At 45.8% G+C, this 18,979-nt stretch overlaps 1 protein-coding gene across 2 annotated transcripts; it reads right to left on the reverse strand.

Annotated features, from left to right (window-relative positions):
• Positions 1-1,466: 1,466 nt before the first annotated feature.
• On the reverse strand, positions 1,467-13,315 carry PDCL (phosducin like). Of its 2 annotated transcripts, none has more exons than XM_066580829.1 (4): positions 13,223-13,315; positions 10,545-10,705; positions 4,199-4,380; positions 1,467-2,189 (listed from the first exon to the last, which is right to left on the reverse strand). In XM_066580829.1, the coding sequence occupies exons 2-4, from the start codon at positions 10,696-10,698 to the stop codon at positions 1,641-1,643; spliced, it is 885 nt and encodes a 294-aa protein (XP_066436926.1). In that variant the 5' UTR covers positions 10,699-10,705; positions 13,223-13,315; the 3' UTR covers positions 1,467-1,640. The 2 variants fall into 2 exon arrangements, with proteins under 2 accessions (XP_066436926.1, XP_066436928.1); XM_066580831.1 differs by having other exon boundaries at positions 13,219-13,281.
• Positions 13,316-18,979: the final 5,664 nt, after the last annotated feature.

Raw genomic sequence — 18,979 nt, forward strand, 5'->3', positions numbered from 1 at the left:
AAATTCACAGTTTGCATTTGAAACCCTGAAACAAATTCGCGATGTGTGAATACTCTCTTAGGGCGACTCCGGGGCAAACAGCCCAAAGTAACAAACGACCAGCTCTGATGTTTTACGAAACTTTGCACATTTGTTTGTTACTAAATTGTGACCCAATACACCTGAGTAGACTTCACATCACGAATTGGGTGGGGAAAAAAAATGTTCCAATTTTACTTTAAGGCCCAATGTCCACAGGGGGATCCGATTTGCGGGTGACCCACGCGGAAGATCTGCAAATCAAGCCACCCATAGGGAAGCATAGCGTCTGCACATGAATTAAAGCATGCTGACTTGTTTTGCAGACCTTTTGGTCCGGAAAACAAATCCGCAGCATGCTTTATTTCAGTGCGGTTCTCGCACCCGACGGCTTCCATTGAAGTCAATGGAAGCCGTCCGACGGGCTGCTGATTCAGCAGGAAAGTAGGAGCTTAAGAAAAAAAAACAAAACTCCACAATGCATGTGCGGTGACACGCCGGCCGGCCCTTCGGCACACAGCTGCAGTGAAGAAAATAAAAGACACAGACAGGTGCGCACGGTCCTCAGGCAGGGTCGGATTCCGCTGCAGCCTCCGCATGTGGAATTTGAACATGAGGCCTAAGCCTTTCCAATCCAGTGTTGGACCTCATCCGGCATTGAGATTTCCCTGCATGGCTCCCATATTGGACGAGATTTGACACATGAGTCTAACACTGCAGGACAGAGCTCTGATGTTGGAGGCTGTTCTGCATATGTATATTACACTGTGCAGAACAGAGCTCCAATGTCGGAGCTCTATTCTGCATAGTGTTAGAAACATGCGCTATACACGTTGTAAGCAGTTATAGGATGCTTTTATATGGCACTGAATTAGAGAAATAACATTAGATAAATTGGACATTAATCGTTTTATAAAATAAATGTATTTTGTATTAATTTAGTTATATTTACAGGATTATTACAAATAATCTTCCTGATGTGAAACACTCATAACTCACATCCAATTTTCAAAAAAAAATTGCTAATAAAAACTCATCATCATGTTTATTTTTATGCGTTTGTGTAGAGTAATTCTAAGGAATCCACAACTGACTTTTCCACCCAAAAAGAGCTGGGAAGTGTGCGGGTGGCAGGGAAATTGGATTGGAAAGCGTTAACTTGTAGTGGAATTATTAAAGTGTTAAGAAAAATGCCTATTAAAAGTTATGGTTCTCCGCGGCCTTCAGAAAATGCCCCCCCACCTTGTATTTCGTGACCCAAGGTAAATTGAGATTTTTATATATATATATTTTAGTAATGGAAAAAATGCACAAAGTTTCGTAAAATAAACAAAAATGGTCAGGCGTTACCAGTTGGGCGATTTGTCCTGGAATGTCCCCTTAACCTGCAGCACATTTTCCACTTTTCTTGAGTTTATTTAGCCAAAATTCTGAAAACGACAAGCAGATGAAATTGGGATAATGTATTTGACCTAGAAATAAACGGAAAGATTATGCTAAAACAGAATACACCAATTTTTGGCTGTTTTTATCGTATAAACTATTATAAATTAACATATAAACAAAGCTGTATCTATATACAACCCGTCAGGGGAGGGCAGGTATTTGCTGGTATGCAGCATTCAGTCTATGTCCAGGTCGCTGTCGTCGCTATAGCAATGAATGGATGGATTACAGATAGAAGTGCGCAGAAGATCCTTTTCCGGTAACAAACTGCACTCGCGCAAAAACGCTTCCAGGTCGACGGCGAAGAAATCTTCCCCAAGTTGATCAGTTATTCGAACGAAGTTGCCGATTAGCTCTCCCGACTTGTAGACCAGCAGCGCCGGCAGGGCGTTCTCTGTGAACTTACTGCTGGTTCTTAGAAGGGAACTCTTTACTCTGCAAAACTTCACCCCGGGGTATTCGGATGCCAGGCACATGATGCTGCCAGTGGCGGCTTCTGCCCCCGGAATCTCGTCCTCGTAGATGAGTATGATGACCAGGATGCTCTTGTGTTCTTTATCTACAGTATCCAGGAACTCCTGCCCGCTGCTGATGTCAAACACTTGCTTGTACACCTGAGAGTTGCAGAGCTGCTTCTTCATCTCCTCAATTCTTTGTTTTCTGTATTGCTCTAAGAAGTCTTCATCGTCGTCTCTGTTCAGCTGGTTGTATTCTTGCATCGTCATCTTAAACACAAAGAACATCAGAAACCGTAAGATTCTTGTAGGACCAATACATGAACTGTGATACATCGATCAGTTGCAATCTGTGGTGAACTTGGTAGCAAGTGTTCAATTCCCCTGCAGCGCCACCACAGGCAAAAATAAAGGACTACTCCATCAAAAACACATTTTTCCATTCCTGCCCCCATCACTTAATTGCATGTCACGCTCTGGATGTCTCCTCTGTGTATTACAGCCACTTCCATGCAGGTCAGCCTCCTGTCTGATGCCGATTAGGCACCATTGTGATGCTGAGATTTTTGGTTTTACTTTCATATTAATCCATGATCCACAGCATTAGCTAGAAGTTGTACCATTTCTGCCTGCTGGGTGGACAGCTTAATTATTATTACTGTCTATATTCTTCTAAACAAGATACAGACCCATAAGTATACAGTCAGGAGGATGAGCTGTGATCTCCTCTATTAGAACTGTGAGATAGGAACTATTTGATTATTTGTAACTGTGACAGAAGTGTCTGCCCGCCCCCTCTCTAAGCAGTTTCTGAGGTAGGTCCGTATAATAGCATCGCACAAACTGAGAAACAGACCAGAGACTGAACACAAACTCAAGTAAATCTCAGCTGGTCAGAATTGAGATCCCATGACCATTTGAGGAGAGAGAGGCCAGGAGTTTCAGATAGAAAGGAGTAATAACCAAGATAATACTAGCTCACTTATTTATATTGGGGGGCTTGTTCCATAATGAATGAAAAACAAAAGTCACCGGTGTAGCCCTTTAACCCTTTCCAATCCACTGTCTGACATCTTCCAACATTCTAATTGTACAGCTCTGATATCGGAAGACGTCCGGCAGGGTATTCTTACTGTATATTACTGGCCGCTCTGGTGTTGGGGACCTCTCCGGCATGTCACATACTGCAGTCGTGGCTCTAGCCAGCAGATGGCGCCATTGTAAAAAGGCAGAAAGCGAAAGACCACTAGGAAACCCTGAATCCAAAATTGGACAGCAAAGGGTTAAAGTAACACTGTGTTAGGCTAAATGAAGACCTATGTCCATCTAGTTCAGCAAGTTATCCCCCTATGTTGATCGAAAGGAAGACAAAAAAAACAAAAACAATGAGGTAGAAGCCAATTATCCTCATTTAATGGTAAAAAAAAGCCTTCCTGACTCCAAGTCTGGCAATTAGAATAATCCCCGGATAACCGACCCTTCTGAACTAATCAGAGGCTATAACATGTCATATTATTACACTGAAGAAAGGCCTACAGGCCCCTCTTGTAATCTTTTACCAAATTCGCCATCACCACGTCCTCAGGCAGAGAGTTCCATAGTCTCACTGCTCTTACAGTAAAGAACCCTCTTCTATGACTGTGTAGAAACCTTCTCTCTTCTATACTATGTGTGATCTGACCAGTGAATTGTAAAGAGGAAGAACAATGTTCTCATCATGTGCCCCTTGACCTCTTCTGATGCACCCCATCATCATATTTAATAAATAAAATTACCTCAAAGCGCTGTGGAATAAATAGGCGCTATACAAATAGCAAGATTTATTTTTTATTTAGAACGACTTATGGTATTAAGAATCATCATTTCCCAAACCACCATCCCGCTCCAAGTTAATTTTAATTAGGCCAATGGTTCTGGTTTTCCATCTTCTGGATCAAATATGTATGGGAAAAGTTGATAGTCGTTCGGACGACTATTGCTTGTGTGCTTTCCCACAGAGAATGGAGGTGGAGAGCGCCAGACATCTCTTCCTGCCACCCGCCTCCATTCTCTACAAACAGGCAGTCACTCAAAGATTGAACGACTCCTGTTTACACTGAGGGAGAAGTTACTTGGTAGTCGTTTCCATTTCTGCGAGCTTACAAGGAATGACTAGTAACTAGTAAGCACATTCCCACTCAGAGCCATGTTGGGGACCGTGTGCACACAGGCCGACAGTAGCTCATACTCACTTGTTTGGAGGTCCCGTAACTAAAGCAAAACACAAGCCCTGGTGTTACCTTCCCTTGGAGCTTTTCTTCCATTTCTTTCTGCTTCTGTTTATCCCTCTCCTCCTCATTGTGAGATTTACACGTCATCGACAACCTCTTCACGAGCTGCTCCAGCTCCTTCTTCTGCTCCTCACTTTGCTCAGTCTCCAGCTGCTTGTAACGCCTCCAGTCATTAATAACGCCTTTTGGACCTTTAAAAAAAATAAAATCACAATGGAGTTTTGTGAGAAAGGAACACAAAATTTTGACACATTGTGATGAAATCGTAGCAGTGCTGCTTTGGATGTGATTTATAGGATGCCAGACGATAGCAGACAGGAGCCGGCGTTGGCTGTCCTTGACCTGTTTCATGTTACTACTAGGCCTGCAGCATACTTCCCTACTTTGGAGCAGAGTGCCGGCCATGAAGCTGTGCAACTCGCAGTTCCAGCTAGCCCCCCGTGGGTAGCGCCGCTGCATGTGAGATGCCCTATCATTAGAGGTGAGTGAGTATACTCGCTAAGGCACATTACTCGAGCGAGTAGTGCCTTAGCCGAGTATCTCCCCGCTCGTCTCTAAAGATTCGGGGGCCGGCGAGGGTGACAGGTGAGTTGCGGCAGGGAGCGGGGAAGGGGGGAGAGGGAGAGAGAGATCTCCCCTCCGTTCCTCCCCGCTCTCCCCCGCCAACCCCCGAATCTTTAGAGACGAGCGGGGAGATACTTGGCTAAGACACTACTCGCTCGAGTAATGTGCCTTAGCGAGTATACTCGCTCATCTCTACCTATCACCCCCCGATTACTGATAAATCATCGGGATTACATGGATGCTTGTTTCTCAATGAAGAAGTGAAACTTTTCCAATCTTAAAAAGCCATAAATTATAAAAATCCGCGGCATTTACAGTAACAGAAAAGTAAATGAGATTTTAAAAATATAATTCTCGTGCTGTAGAAAAAAAAAAAAACGGCTGCTGAAATGGACATTTTATGCAGAATTTAAATCCGCAGCAGATTTTTGGCGCGGAGTCCACCTCTTCAAAGGACGGCGTGAATTTCACACCAAATTATGTCGTTTTTGCTTTGTGGATCTGCTACGGACGCTCCGCAACAGATACCCCAAGGGCTCCTGTTCACCGGTGCTTGTGATGCCGGCAGACACCACGGATGGCAGGGAGTGTACTGCGCATGCCCTCGTATCTCACACACGTGGTCGTGCACAGTGTGACTGTTTTTTTATTTTTTTTTTAATTCCCTACTCTGTTTCATAGGGGTTGCATATGGATAGTGCTGCCCATACAAAAGTATGGGGCTCACACTGCGTGGTACGCCGAGATCTAATTTTCGTGCATATCTATATGCACATGGGAATGGTTCTCTGGAAGTGCATTTACTTTCATAGACTCCATTCACTGCATGGCACGTGGTGATGAATTGCCCGTGGACATGAGCCCTAAGGCTGGTGACAGAAGAGAGTATTTCGGCTACATTTGCAGACCAGTGGCCCGGCCTCCGATGATGTGTTGTCACAAGGTGATCGCTGCGGCCAAGTCATTAGCCACAGGGGTGACCTCATTGGTGTTGACGCTACACCTACCCAATGAGTGAGCGGCCGTAGTGCTCATGTGTCGCCATGCCACGTCATCATTCACATCCAGAGACCACAGAAGCATCAGCATGCAGAGCAGTGAAGGCGTTCAGTAATACTACATAGGAATATGCCATCTTATAGCATTCTACACGGTTTGTGGAAAAAGATTAACCATTTAATGACCGACCCATTTTAGGCCTTAACCCCTTAAAGGGGTTGTCCTGCGAAAGCAAGTGGGGTTAAGCACTTCTGTATGGCCATATTAATGCACTTTGTAATATACATCGTGCATTAAATATTGGCCATACAGAAGTTATACACTTACCCCCTCTGGTGTTGGCGTCCCCGTCTCCATGGCGCCGACCAAAGCCGCCTTCTGCCTGGATTAGACGCGCTTGCGCTGAAGGGGCCGCTCCGGCGTGCTCGCGCTGCACAGGAGCACGCCGGAGCTGGACAGAAGAGGGCAGACTGCGCAAGCGCGTCTAATGCAGGGAGAAGAAGGCTTCGGTCGGCGCCATGGAGACAGGGACGCCAACACCGGAGGGGGTAAGTGAATAACTTCTGTATGGCCCATATTTAATGCACGATGTATATTACAAAGTGCATTAATATGGCCATACAGAAGTGTATACCCCCACTTGCTTTCGCAGGACAACCCCTTTAAGGACACGGCCTATTTTGGGCTTAAGGACGCAACGATTTTTGGCGGATTTTCTTCTCCATTTTTCAAAAGCCGTAACTTTTTTATTTTTCCGTCGACGCGGCCGTATAAGGGCTTGTTTTTTGCGTGGGGAGCTGTCGTTTTTATCGGTGCCACTTTTGGGTACATAGACTATATTGTAAAACTGTTATTATTTTTTTTACGATCGTAGGGAGAGAAAACGCATCAATTCTGCCATAGATTTTTTGGGGTTAATCATGCAGCATAAATGACACAATCCATTTTTTCTGCGGGTCGGTACGGTTACAACGATACCAAAATTCTTACTTTTTGTTTTTTATGTTTTTCCACTTTTTTGCAATAAAAACCCTTTTTTGGAAAATTTTTTTTCTAAATCGCTGCATTCAAAGTCCTGTAACTTTTTATTTTTTGATGTACGGAGCTCTGTGAGGGCTTATTTTTTGCACGACAAGCTGTAGTTTTTATTGGTACCATTTTGGGGTACATACGGATTTTTTGATCACTGTTATTGCGTTTTTAGGGAGGCAAAATGCTAAAAATTAGCATTTTGCCGCGGTTTTTTAACACTTTTTCCGCGTACAGTCAAAAGCATGTGCAAAGTATTGTACAGTATTGTGGGGTTTTAATTTTTTTTTTTACCTCTTTTTATGCTAATATGAGAAAAAGCATAAAAAAAAGTTTTTTTCCCTTTTTTTATATTTTTATTTTTATTTTTTTTTAATTTTATTTATTTATTTTTTTTTTTTACACACAATTTGTGTCCCTCTGGGGCACTTACAGTAGAGCACTGATGATCGCTGTGATAAGGCATCGCAGGGCTACTGCCCTGCCATGCCTTATCACTTATACAGCGATCACAGGCTATGGCAATACAGGACGCCAGTACCACAGAGGGAGTGCGATCTCTCTGTGAAACCCTCCCATGCCGCGTTCTACATAGATCGCGGCAGGAAAGGGGTTAACAGCGGGGGGCGCATCTCCGATGCACCCCCACTGTTGCAGCGGGATGCCGGCTATGACTGACAGCAGGCCCCCGCTGCGGGATCATAAATGATCTCACGCTATCCCCAGGACATAAGTTCAAGCCGTGTTGTGGGAAGTACCCCGCTGCCAGGACGTAAACTTATGCCCTGGAGCGGGAAGGGGTTAATGACCAATCACATTTTTCAGTTTTTTTCATCGTCATGTTTCTAGAAACATAACTTTTTTTTTTTTTAGAACTTAAAAGTTTTTTGTTAACCAGTGCTTGTTTTTTGCAGGACAAGTTCCATTTCTTGATGGCCTCATTTGGGGGTATATTTAATTTATTGTATAACTTTTATTACATAATTTTTTGGTGGGGTGAGGGGGAAGAGGGGAACCGGAAAAAAAATTCTGCCATTGGTATTTTATTTTTACGGTGTTCAGTTTGCAGAATACATAATGTGATAACATTCTCATGATTACGGAGATATCAAGTTTAGGCCATATTTATACAGGTGAGTGTAATTAGTCTAAGAAACTTGGACCGATATCACACTTGTAACTTGGCGATTTTTCCTGCGATTGTGACGTGTTTTGCGGGAAAACCACAATGCATCACTGCCCACGTGTGAATCATCACACATCGTTTTAATAGTAATTATTTTTTTTTTTAATCACATTGCACTCGCATGAAACGCATATTGACATAAGAGTGTGTTGTGATTTGTATTCCCTCCTATAGGAACTAATGGGCGATTCCGGAAAAAAAAAAAGTAAAAATTAAAATCGATTTTTCTATCGCTAGCGATATTCCGTCGCGGCCGTGGACAAACGGCCTTATGATGGCTTGGTTTTTTTGCGGGATGAGCTCTAGTCTTCAATCGTCCCATTTTGGGGAACATTTAACTTGTTGATTGATTTTTATTCCCTTTCTTTCTAAAGACAAGATGAACAAAATCTGCAATTTCCGCATTTTTAACAATTTGTTTACAGTTTGGCAAATATAAATACGTTAAATTAATTCTGTGGATCAGTTCCATTGAGTCGATACCAAAGTTACATTACTGTACAAACGTTTTAGGCAGGTGCGGAAAATATGCTTTCAGGAATAGACGTGTTAATACCGTATATACCGGCGTATAAGACGACTTTTGAACCCCGAAAAATCTGCTCTGAAGTCGGGGGTCGTCTTATGCGCCGGTAATACAAAAAAAAAAAGTGTAAAAAAAAAAAATTATTACTCACCTCCCCCGGCGGTCTGTCGCGCTCCGGCAGGATGTCGCTCGCTCCTCGTCCCCGGCGCAGCATTGCTTTCTGAATGCGGGGCTTGAAATCCCCGCCTCCAGAAAGCTAATACACACGCCGTCAGCCAGTTACAGCCATTCAATGACAGCATTGAATGGCTGTGATTGGCTGAAGGCGCACGTGTGTTTTAGCCAATCACAGCCATTCAATGCTGTCATTGAATGGCTGTAACTGGCTGACGGCGTGTGTATTAGCTTTCTGGAGGCGGAGATTTAAAGTCCCGCATTCAGAAAGCAATGCTGCGCCGGGGACGAGGAGCGAGCGACATGATTTTTTTTTTCTCCACTGTATTACCGGCGTATAAGGTGAAAGTTGGGGGGTCGTCTTATACGCCCCGTCGCCTTATACGCCGGTATATACGGTAGTTTATTTTAGGGGGCCTTGTGTGGCGCAGAGTGTTAAGGCAGCACAATGCAGTCCTAAGCTCTCACTCACGACCTGAAGGTTGCGGGTCCAGGTAGCCGGCTCAAGGTTGACTTCTTCCATCCTTCTGAGGTCGGTAAAATGAGTACCCAGCTTGCTAGGGGGTAATAAATACATTAACTGAAAGTGCTGTGGAATAAGTCCCTTCCCTAAAATCTAAATCAAATCAATATTTACAGAAAGTCAGGAAAATATGTAGGACTATAGCCTGGTGTGGGGAGGTTGTGGAAGACAGTTTCATGTCACTGGTCACACATCATGGCAAGACTGAGCACAGCAACAAAACATAAGATAGTTATACTGCATCAGTAAGGTCTTTCCTTGGCAAAGATTTCAAAGCAGACTGAGGTTTTAAGATGGGCTGTTCAGGCTCTTTTAAAGAAGCACAAAGAAACGGGCAACGCTGAAAACCGTAGATCCACTGGCCGGCCGAGGAAACTTTCCAAAGCAGATGAAAGACACATCTTGCTTGCTTCCATAGAAACTGGAAAATATCCAGCAGTGCCATCAGCTCAAAACTGGCAAAAACTAGCAGGGCCAGGTACACTCATCTACCGTTCAGAGAGGTCTAGGAAGAAGTGGTCTTCATGGACGAATTTCAGCCAAAAAGCCATGCAGAAACCGAGTCAAGCAACTCAACTGCGCATGAAAACAGGAACGGAGGAGCAGAAAAATGGGGACAGGTGCTCAAGACATCATAGAGTCTGTCTGGGATTACATGAAGGATTTGAGCAAGCCAACATCCACAGAAGATCTGTGCTTAGTTCCCCAAGATGTTTGGAACAACCTCCCTGCCGAGTTGCTTCAAAAACTGTGTGCAAGAAGAATTGATGCTATTTTGAAGGCAAAGGGTGGTCACACCGAATATTGATTTGATTTACTCTTTGGTTCAGTCCCTTTGTATTGTGTTACTTGCCAACAATAAACTATTAACACTTTCCGGTGATTCATAAGACTTTTTGATCACTTTCTATCCTGTTTTTAGTGAGGTGGGTTATGGGCAATTAGTCATTTTGGCCATGTTAGTTATATTTGTTCACAGCATTCCCCGCCCCAAACCCCCAAGAAAGTTCTTGATAGTCAGAATGTAAAACGATGGCATGATAATATTGAACAATGTAGGAAACAAGTCAGTAATAGAGATGAGCGAGCATTGCCCTTAGCGAGTACCTGCCCGCTCGGAAGAAAAGATTCGGCTGCCGGCGGCGGGCGGGGAGCTGCAGGGAGGAACGGAGGGGAGATCTCTCTCTCCCTCTCCCCGCTCACTGCCGCAACTCACCTGTCACCCGCGCCGGCAGCCGAACCTTTTCTTCCGAGTGGGCAGGTACTCGCTAAGGACAATGCTCGCTCGAGTAATTGTCCTTAGTGAGTATGCTCGCTCATCTCTAGTCAGTAACTGGCTAAATCATGTAGTCACCTGTATTGGTTGCACTTCCTTCCTTCCCTCCGTCGGACTCTCCGGCATTGCTTTGTCGTATTCGCCGCTCCTGGTCGCTGTCCTCGTCGTCGCTGCTGCTGCTGTAGTAGTACTGACACTTCTCCCCCAGCAACTTATCATCCAGGGTGGTCATTATGTCACTAGAATAGAGAAGAGGGCCGATCAGTGTGCAGCCTGGAGTCACCAGCAGATCATTATGAGAGGACAGCAGAAGGTGGGCACATGTGGGCGCTGCTCTCCAGGGCTTAGGGTCTGCCAATCCGGGATAAATTACCATAGAGACAAGACAAGCGGCCAGATGCTCAGATTTAGTTTTTTTGCCTCAAATACAAAGGTCTGGCATATATCTAAATCCATTATTACTATTAGCTGCAAAGTGCCCGAGTCATGAGAGCGCGGGCATCCACGCTGGCACTGGAGGGGGGGGGGGGGGGCACACACAAATCACCTCTAGTCTCATGAATTAGGTTAGAGCATTAGATCTGGCGCATGCAGTTGTACACTAGGAGGCACTTGTCAGCCTAGACCCGGTTCACACAGACGTAAGTGCAGCTGCGCATGCTTTAGCGCAACCCGTTTACGCTATGAACGAGGCTTTTTTGGGCGCGTATCGGATTATTTTGCTGTACTTTTTCGCGTGGCAAACAAACGCAGATTCGAATGACCAATTAGTGCCAGGGGTGTTTTTTTTCCCCTGCAGAATTACGCAATTGTTCGCACATTGGCGCACTCCCCGTTGACCTCTCGTTCGCAAATGCGCAGAAAAATAGAAAATGCTCTATCTTTTTTTGCACGACCAAAAACGTGCGCACAAAATACGCGCATGTGAAGGAGCCCGCTGAAAGCAATGGCTTGATCCTATATCCCGCCCCCCCCCCCCCCCCCCCGCACGGCCGGCGCCGCAACGGGTCCATTTACGGCTTACAAGGGCAGTTTATGAATCACAGATCGCAGCGCTTGACCTCTGATTGGCTGCAGCAGCCTGTGACGTCCCGTACAGATGGCTGCAGCCTGTAAGCCGGCTCACATGACCGTAATCAGATGCGCGCGAGCACGTACACAGTGACATGCGTAGTTGCTGCAAGCCGCCAATCACCATACACTATCTTGGCACGAGTAATGTGCGCCAAGATAGGAGACGCCGCAATTTTTTTTTTATTAGGACGGCGTATTATGCGCACAAAAATGGCGAACTTGATACACAGTGAGCATACGCCTGAACGCGCTAGGCCGGCTTCACACGAGCATAAGCGCTTTTTTGCAACAAGTTTTTTTTTTGCACGGGTATCGGCGTATTTTACTGTTCTTTGTCGCCTGCAGAGCGGACGCACGGATTGAAATGGCCAATTCGTTCCAGAGGTGTTCTTTTTTTCAGCAGAATTATGCATCTCCTTGCGTTTTCCGTGGGCATCAGTTCATCCCCCGTTGACTTCTATGATGCCCGTTGGTGCGCAAATGCGCAGAACGATGGAACAAATACGTTCTATATTTTTTGTGCGGCCAAAAACGCACACTGACAATACGCACGTGACCCGACCCCCTGAAATCAATGGGGTTTGTTCACCAGCGCACGCAAAAAACATTTGCGTGGAGTCCCAAGAGGAGGGGAGACCGCGTAATTTATTATGTTTGGGGGAAACTGGATTTAAAAAAAAAAACAAACAAAAAAAAACCACAGCTACCTTGGACAGCCCCGAAGGGTTAAAGGAACGGTTCAGACCTGCGTCGCACTTGTTTGTGACTTTCACGCCTCTGTGATGCAATTCCGCGTTAAAACGCACGCGATTTGTACCGCAGTATTTGCATTTTTCACGCACAGGGGGGAAAAAAAAAGAGATTTGCATTTCATTCCAATAGTGAAACGGAAAAAACGACCAAAACCGCGTCGCACTCGCTGGCAAACCGCACGGCATACGAGCGCAAGGTCCTTATTTTCATAAACCGATAGCACAAAATGGGCGATTCTCACCCAAAAAAATAGGACGCGCTGCAGATTTTTACATTTCGCGTTTGTGAAAACGTAAAATTAACCCATTAAAAATAATAGTTTTTTCCCGACGCGTGAATTCTGCGTGTCGCATAATCGCACAGAACGGATGGGTTTATGATGCCGCACGGAAACTCATGGCGCAGCCCAAAAAAATTAACAGAAAAACTGGAACCAAAGGAAAGCGCGGGTAATCACGCTGCGACGCACAAACTGCCGCGACTTGAGAATCGTAAAAGATCCATCAGGGTTGTCGCTTCCCGCAATCGCTGCCAGTTCGGCTCTGCAGTATCCCGGATATTCTGCGATCACTGACTGCGCAATATGTGTCGCCGCCAAGGCCTCACCATAACACACAGAGCCGTTCGTGTGGCCAGCATCGCACACACAGGCCGAGCCGTATATCTACTGTACAGCGCTGGTGATATAATCGCAGGAGATACGGATTACGGCGGATTATACGTCACCGTCGCAGAACCTTCGCAGTGTGCGCAAAATGTGACACCAACAACGTAGAAATTACTAGGATTGTCACCAAATAAATGGGATTGCAATGATGAGCTCGGTCACTAAAGGGTTACTCCGGAGGTAAACACGGTATATAATGCCGTATCCCCCGAAGAGTGAAGGGCTGTATAATATGGCAGTACACACATCACTCTCTACCTACGTTATCACGAACTCCGTCCACCGACCACCGGAACTAGCTGAGAAGAAGAGCGGAAACTACAGGAGGTCACGTGACGGAACCGGGCGAGGCGGTGCTTTAGGCATGACGTAGAAGTCACGCGCCAGCGAACGGTCACGTGATCATTCTGTCTCAGCGTTGCGGGCTTATGTTAACTTTTTCCACAAGACTTCTGCCCTAGTCAGCAGTTCCAGCAACCTGATTGGTTGTTTGGGTTTGGCTCAGTCACCGAACAACCAATCAGATTGCTGGAATTGCTGAATAAGGAAAAAGCTAATATGCCTACGAGGTGGAAGGAGAGGGACGAGTGTCACGTGGTTTGGCCGAGGAGGTTTAACCTCCTGAAAGAACTAAATGAACCTCTTTTTCGTTTTCATTTTATCTGCCCTCGCTTTTCTTAAATAAAGAAAAAAAACAAACAAATAAAAGCTTTTCTTTATATTTATTGTTTTTACAGTAATATTGTACTCGTCAGTAATACCATTTCATGGCCTATAGAATGTATTGGAAAACGTCAAACGATTTCTGAGTGGCATCAAATGAAATAAAAACGAAAAAAAAAAGTTTTTAAAACTTTTATCAGGAGGTTTCATTTTTATTGCATTTAAATCGTGGAATAACGCGCTGATAGGTGGAGATCTCACTAATCTCACCTCACTGTGAGGTTACTCCACTTTTTTGCAATAAAAACCCATTTTTGGAAATCTTTTTTTTTCTAAATCGCTGCATTCAAAGTCCTGTAACTTTTTTATTTTTCTATGTACGGAGCTCTATGAGGGCTTATTATTTGCGAGACAAGCTGTAGTTTTTATTGGTACCATTTTGGCGAATATACGGCCGTTTCGATCACTTTTATTGAATTTTTTAGGAGGCAAAATGCTAAAAATTAGCATTTGCCTTAGTTTTTTAGCTTTTTTTAACGCTTTTTTGCCGTACAAAATAAAAAGCATGATCAACTTTTTGTACATGTCATTACGGAGGCGTCAATACCAAATATGTGGCATTTTAAATTTTTTTTAACCTTTTTTTATGCTATTAGAAAAAGCACAAAAACAGGGTTTTTTTTAACATTGTTTTTTTACATTTTTCTTTTCTTTTTTTTACACAACTTGTGTCCCTCTGAGGGACTTACAACACTGTACTGATGATCGCTGTGATAAGGCATGGCAGTACTACTGCCCTGCCATGCCTTATCGCTTATACAGCGATCACAGGCTCTGGCAACACAGCACGCCAGTATCTGGCATCCTGTTGCCATGGCGACAGGCCGGGCTCTCTGCGATTATATCGCGAGAGCCCGGCAACTTCACAGAGGGAGTGTGACCTATGACGTAAGGGTCCGTCATTTTGCGGGAAGTACCACCCTGCCATGACGTACCCTCACGTCTTGGGGCGGGAAGGGGTGAAAGGGGTTTTATTATTAGAAAAATAAATCAGTACTTACCTATTCCTCCCCCTTCTTACCCCACCTTCTCCTCCCTGATCTTCTCATGAAGGGTTCGTACACATCATGGAATACCTGGAAATGTCATGGAATTTTCTGATGTGTCATGGATTTTTGTTTTTTGTCATGGAATTTTTTTCTGAGTTCATGTGATTATTCAGACGGGCGTATATCAGTCAGGTTTTCACGCCCGGCCGATATATGCTGTCCCTCTCTGCAAGGGGAGAAGGTGGGCCTGGCCAGCAGCTAGTGCACTGAGCTCCTGCCCTCCCTCCCCTCTTCGCCACTGCATGCAATGGGAGGGGCGGGGGCGGAGCTAATTTCCGCCCCTCCCATTGCAAACAGTGGTGAGGGGCGAAGTGGGGGCGGGAGCTCAGTGCACTAGCTCCTGGCCAGGCGCTCAGCCAATCACAGTCAACTCTCGGTGAATGAATGAATGAATAAATGACAGGCGAGAGCTGCCTGTGATTGGCTCAGCGCCTCAGCCAATCAGAAACAGCTCTTTCTGCAGGCAGGGATTTTAATTCCCCGCTGCTCAAAGAACTGCATTGCAGAGTCGGGGACAGCGCAGAGAGGACGCGGCTGAGCCCCGACAGCTGAAGAAAGGTTAGTATGTGTTTTTTGTTCTTTTTTTACAATAGTTTGCCTTGTTTTTCAGGGAAGGGCTTATAGTTAAAGCTCTTCCCTGAAAAACAATTAAAGGGGTGGTCTCGCGAAACCAAGTGGGGGTATACACTTCCGTATGGCCATATTAATGCACTTTGTAATATACATCGTGCATTAAATATGAGCCATACAGAAGTTATTCACTTACCTGCTCCGTTGCTAGCGTCCTCGTCTCCATGGTTCCGTCTAAATTCGCTGGCAGCTTGCTTTTTTAGACGCGCTTGCGCAGTCCGGTCTTCTCCTTTCAGCACGAGCCGCTTCAGTGTGCTCCCCGCTACAGCTCTTCTGCGCATGCGCAGACGAGCTGTCACTGCTCGGGAGCGCGCTGGAGCGGCCATTCTGTACCTTCCTCTGTTAGAGGAAGGTGCAGAAACTGGAGCTGCCGTCCGGAGAAGCCGCCCAGCTGTCCTGCCGTCCAGCTGTCCTGCCGTCCAGGTAAGTGATGGGCCGGGGGGGGGGGCTGCCGCTGCGCCGGGGGGGGCTGTCGCCGCTGTCGCTGTGATGCGCCGGGGGGGGGGCTGCCGCTGCGATGGGGGGGCTGTCGCTAGGCCGGGGGGGCTGTCGCTGCGATGGGGGGGCTGTCGCTAGGCCGGGGGGGGCTGTCGCTGCGATGGGGGGGCTGTCGCTAGGCCGGGGGGGGGGGCTGTCGCTGCGATGGGGGGGGCTGTTGCTAGGCCGGGGGGGGCTGTCGCTGCGATGGGGGGGCTGTCGCTAGGCCGGGGGGAACTAGCGCTGGGCCAGGGGGGTAAGTGATGGGTCGGGGGTGATGTTCACTGACAGGTGAAGGCCCCGGAGCCCAGCGCTGGGCTCCGGGGCCTTCACCTGGGCTGAGGGTCTAGCGCTGGGGAGCCGGGAGCGTAGCGCTGGGGAGCCGGGGGCTAGCGCTGGTTACCTGCTGCCTGGCGGTGGGTGACTGGTCGGCGGCTGCTGGGCGTCTGGTCGGCGGCTGCGCGGCGTCTGGTCGGCGGCTGCAGGGCGTCCGGTTGCCATGGAGACACAGCTGGCAGCGTCTCGGGAGCGCGCACGTCGGGCTGCAGCGAGCGACGGGGAAAGAGCCGGCGGCCATCTTGGGGAAACTTTTATAAGTTGCTGAAACGCTGGAACGGTAAGTACAAACCAGCTAGGAAAGTCATTTACAGGGGTAATTAGTAATGTATGTTTAATTAGGGGGATTGGGCAAAAAAAAAAAATCACTGCTTCCTCGAGACATCTCCTTTAAGGGTTGCCGGTAGACCAATGCCTTTAATGGAGCTGCCGGCAGCAGTCGCGGCTCCATTGAAGGCAATGTGTGCATTCCCTATGGTGTACGCATGTCCTATCTTTAGAGGCACATGCCTGTAAAACACAGACATGTGAACACACCATAGGGAATGCATTGGTTATAATAGACGTGTGTTTTTGTGCGCGCATATGCACACCCTCGTGTGAAGCCACCCTTAAAATGACCAAGCCAAATTTTGGAAATCTGACAAGTATCACTTTAACATACAATAACTCTGTAAAGGTTTTGCATATCCAAGTGATTCTGACATTGTTTTTTTTGCCACATGTTGTACTTCATTTAGGTGGTAAAAATAGACCAATAGAATATGTGTATATTTATTAAAAGCGCCAAAATTCAGAAAATTTTGAAAAAACTGTGATTTTTTACATTTTCAACTGCAATACCTCAAATATGTGCAAACATACTGTACATATTTTTAATACAATATATATTTCTATCTGTTTACTTTATTCTGGAATCACATTTGAAAAACGTTAGTTTTTTTTTAACAATTTGGGAGATGTACAAATTTAACATTAGTTATTAAAATTTTGAGGAACATTTTGTTTTCCTGCACCAAGCCAAGATTGCACAGGCTCATAGGTGTCAGAATAATAGACACCCCCACAAATGACCCCATTTTAAAAAATACACCCCTTAATATATTCACTGAGGGGTGTCATGAGTATTTTGACCCCAAATTTTTTTTCAGGAGAAAAAATAAAATTTCATATTTTTGCAAATGTGTCAATTTTGAAAGTGAGGATTTGCACCCCAAAATGGATCCCCCTGTTTCTCCTATGTTCAGAAACATTCCCATTGTGGCCCTAATCTTATGTCTGTATGCTCAACGGGGCCCAAACCGAAAGGAGAAGCTGGTGGCTTTCAGAGCAGACATTTTGCTTGAAGGTATTTTAGGCCCCATTGCCCACTTGTATGGCCCTTGAGCAGCCAAAACAATGGAGAACCCCCACAAATGACCCCATTTTGAAAACTAGACCCTTTAACAAATTCATCTAGTGGTGTACTGTGTATTTTGACCCTATTATTTTTGAAGAATCTAAGCAAAGCAGAAGGAAAAAATTATGATTTTCATTTATTTGGCAATTGTGTCATTTTAAAAACAGTTTTTTTTTTGTACAGCACACACATGAATGAAGACTTTCACCCCAAAATGGATCCCCCTGCTTGTCCCGTGTGCAGAACATACCCATTCTGGCCATAATCTACTTACTGGACACATGGCTAGGCCAGTAATGGAAGGAGCACCCGTTGCATTTCAGGGCACAACTGAATAAATTCCAGTCCCCATGGCTCACTTGTGTGGAAAAAAATTGACTCCCTAAAAATACTCTCCTCCCCTCCGCGCTCTTTTTGACGTTTCACAAATCTTAGATAGAAGTAATAATGTAAACTGTGTGGTATGTCCAAAGACAGGGGTGCTTACGGGGGCCTGGTTGGGATGGACACAGGTACTGGGTATCCCTCCTCCTGCCATGCTTTTTTTGGGGTATTTCTTGACCTCAGTGTCAGGGATGGGGTGTAGGAAGTGGCGCTCTGTGAGGCTTCGTAATCTTGCTGAGGTGCGGTGGTCTCAAACAGATGGCGGCGGCGAAGTACGGCCGCGTAATGTACTGTGCATAACTGCGTACTCACACAGGTGGTCATGCGTAGTACACGTTTTTTGTTTATATTTCCCACGCCGCCGCTTAATGATGACGCAGGTACCCACAGCTTGTACACAATGTGGTTGTGTATGGGCTGTGGGTATATCCGTGACCACGGAGCTTAATGTGTTCTATGTTGCGAATATCCGCGGTAAAATAAAACATGCTTCGCTCTGTTTTCTGTGAGTGGATTACGTAATTCCAACCCGCCAATGTGAGCGGAATTGTGTAATCCAATGCACTTTATGGATCTGCGTATTACCATGGGTTAAACGTATGCGGAATCCGCAATTTCTATCCGGTCGCGTGAGATTTTAAAATACCCCCGGCAATTCGCGGCTTTTGCGCATGCGTCTGCCAGTCTGCAGAAGCCATGGCAAGGTCCGTGGATAACTCCTGGGGGCCTTAGTCATGTAATTTCATCTCCCCTCACAGATATGATCCGTGAGAGGAGATGAAACTTAAACTTTTTAAAAACTTTTTTTTAACAATTTTTTTTAACTTAACGCGGAGGATAGAGGTGAGTATTTTTAGCTCCCCTCATGGATTTGACCCGTGAGGGCAGCTGAAACTTTAACTTTTTTTAACTTTGCACGAGGTCGCTATTAAACCGCAGCCCCCCGGTGTCTTCTCTCTGCTCTCTGCTGCCTCTGCTAGCGGAGAGTAGAGAAATTTCAAATTTCCCCAATCTCTCCTTC

This window comes from Eleutherodactylus coqui, chromosome 10, assembly GCF_035609145.1.
Source record: "Eleutherodactylus coqui strain aEleCoq1 chromosome 10, aEleCoq1.hap1, whole genome shotgun sequence".
NCBI lineage: Eukaryota > Metazoa > Chordata > Amphibia > Anura > Eleutherodactylidae > Eleutherodactylus > Eleutherodactylus coqui.